This window comes from Triticum aestivum, chromosome 4D (assembly GCF_018294505.1).
Source record: "Triticum aestivum cultivar Chinese Spring chromosome 4D, IWGSC CS RefSeq v2.1, whole genome shotgun sequence".
NCBI lineage: Eukaryota > Viridiplantae > Streptophyta > Magnoliopsida > Poales > Poaceae > Triticum > Triticum aestivum.
The window spans coordinates 483,566,334-483,569,061 of record NC_057805.1 but is presented as its reverse complement, the minus strand read 5'-3'; the positions used below and the strand labels follow the sequence as shown (position 1 = coordinate 483,569,061).

Here is a 2,728-nt window from a genome sequence, read left to right as displayed (position 1 = left end):
TAAAAATACAATACAAAATGTGGATGCTCGTGTAGGCACACATACACTTATTCGGCTGAACACACCCACTTATACACCATCCATCTAAACAGCTCGAGAGAGTGTGAGTATGATTAGAAGTCACAGGTAGCTACTCTCATTAGTCAGTACTCAGCACGAAGCCTACGTACGTACATGGAGCTGTATCGTACTACATTTGTGGGGTACGATACAGCTCCCTGTTCGTACGTAGTGATAAACGTGCACGTGCTGAAAACAAGTGTGAGCGTTAACCCGCCATCTGCAGGGAGTTGACCCAGTCGTCGTCGGACTCAAGAAACGACGCCAAGGCTCTAACGTCGTCCATCCAGTCGCCACCGCCCGACGATGCCACCAAGCTGCTGCCGCTGCACTCATCTCCGTCTCCTCCCACGGCCCGCGCATCCCCGTGGAAGAAGAGGCCGCCCGTGCACCTCACGGGCTTGGGCGCCCACACTGCGGCCGACAACGGGGGCGTCGCAGCGTTGGAGCTTGTAGCAGCCCCGGAGTTGGAGGAGACGGAGCCGGGGGAGGCGCATGGCGTGCTGACCATCCTGGTGGCAGATCGCTCCGGGAGCGCCTTCCGGCCAAGGGTGCTGTTCCAGTAGTTCTTGATTTCGTTGTCTGTTCGGCCGGGCAGCCTGCCCGCGATGAGCGACCACCTGTTACCGAGGAGCCTGTGGAGCCTGACGATGAGCTCCTCCTCGTCGTCGGAGATGTTGCCCCGCTTGATGCTCGGCCGGAGGTAGTTCAGCCACCGCAGCCTGCAGCTCTTGCCGCACCGCCGCAGACCTGCAAATCAATTTGGCGCGCGTCACTTACTGACGTTCAGGTAGCTCTCCATTTTCTACTCCTACTGTCTAGTGTCTACCAAGCTAGGGATTCGGTCGATTAGTAGCAGAACGTACCAGCTTTCAGTGGGACTTGCTTCCATCTGCCTTCGCCATGCGCCTTGACGTAGGAGGCCAAGGTTTCGTCCTCCTTGCTCGTCCATGCCCCTCTCTTCACCCCTTCCTTGGCACTCCACGCCCTCCTCCCCATTCTCTCTCTCTCTCTCTCTCCAGTGGGTGTTGTGTTAGAGAGCGAGTGAGCGAGGGTCTGTCATCTGCGGGCAGCGGGGTTGTTGCCGTATTTATTCACCAGCGCGTCAACGTGGACCTGTTATCATTGTACAGTAGCGCGTCTACGTGGACATGCTTTGCACCCTCAACCCACGGCCATCGTGAGCGACACTTATCTCAGAGTTAGATGGATCAAAAGGCTAGGAAGACTCCATCTGTGCAATGAACAGCGCGGCCGTTTTTCACTACCAGAATAACTGCTTGCGCCGACGGCCTCCTCTATGCCGACGGCCCCCGTCGGCATAGATGGGCCTATGCCGACGGCCAAGGACAGGCCGTAGGCGTAGAAAAGCCGTCAGCATACATCCATCTATGCCGACGGGGCCGTCGGCACAGACGAGGCCGTCGGGACCGCTCGAAATACGCCTACGGAGACCGTCGGCATAGGCGCGGTCGTCGGCATAGACCGGGCCAACCTACCCGGTTAGTGCTGACCGTTTGACGGCGTTGAAACTACGCCGACGGGAGGTAACCGCGGCCGTCGGCATATCTATGGCAGAGGTATGCCTACGGCATAGCCGTCGGCATAGACCTGGCCCATGCCCCTCTGCCACGTCATCGATCCGTGTGCGCAGCTATTGCCATCGGCATATGTTTATTTACTTTTATTTTCAATTTTGCTTTATACTATCTATGGCAAAGGTATGCCTACGGCATAGCTGTCGGCATAGGCCCCTCTGGCACGTCATCGATCCGTGTACCATGCCACGTCATCGATCCGTGGGACTGCACCTCCGTGTGTGCACAGATATGCCGGCGACCTTGCCGTCGGCATACATTTATTTTACTTTATTTTGTTATTTTTACTTTATTTTTGTTTTTGTTTTTGCATAAGATAATTATGCCTTATCTAAAAAAACATACCCCGGTGGTATATCGATTACCCCCCGTTACGAACGTCGCTATCGCCGTGTCACGGAGGGGGAAACGGTTGACCACTGGTAGAAAAAAACCCTTTAGTCCCGGTTCGCAACAGCCTTTAGTCCCGGCTGTGCAACCGGGACTAAATATGCGCGACTAAAGACCCCCCCTTTAGTCGCGCCTCTTACGAACCGCGACTAAAGGCTTTAGTCCCGGTTCTCGTGGCTGACCGGGACTAAAGGCCCGTCCAGGTGGGCGCCAGTGGTCCGTCGGGGCGGAGGACCTTTAGTCCCGGTTCTCGTGGCTAACCGGGACTAAAGGCCTCCTCCGCAGGTTTAGGGTTTTAGCCCCCCTAAACCTGGTTTCTTTTTAATTTGTAGTGTTTTATTTCTTTTATATTTTATTTTGTGTTTTATTTTAATTTTGATGAAGTTTCAGTACACATATTCTACGCTACTATATACATGCATATGAAATTTCAAACAAGAAGAATTCAAGAGGAATATATAATATATATTCAATCTCGGGTGACCATATACAACTTCGAACAAGTTTCCATACACAATTAGGATGGATGACCATATACAACTTCGAACAAGTTTCAATCTCGGGTATGCATATAAATTTCTTCGTCCTCGGTATAGTGTTCTCCTTTAGGATTGATGACTTCCCTCATGAAAAATCCTGCTAATTCTTCTTGAATTGGTCGGAAGCGAGCTTCTAGACTA

General features: G+C 52.7%; 1 protein-coding gene across 1 annotated transcript; it reads right to left on the bottom strand.

The window, feature by feature from the left end:
• LOC123100454 (anthocyanin regulatory C1 protein) lies at positions 1-1,097 on the bottom strand. The gene is made up of 2 exons (XM_044522391.1): positions 927-1,097; positions 1-810 (listed from the first exon to the last, which is right to left on the bottom strand). The coding sequence occupies exons 1-2, from the start codon at positions 1,057-1,059 to the stop codon at positions 269-271; spliced, it is 675 nt and encodes a 224-aa protein (XP_044378326.1). The 5' UTR covers positions 1,060-1,097; the 3' UTR covers positions 1-268.
• Between the last annotated feature and the right edge of the window lie 1,631 nt (positions 1,098-2,728).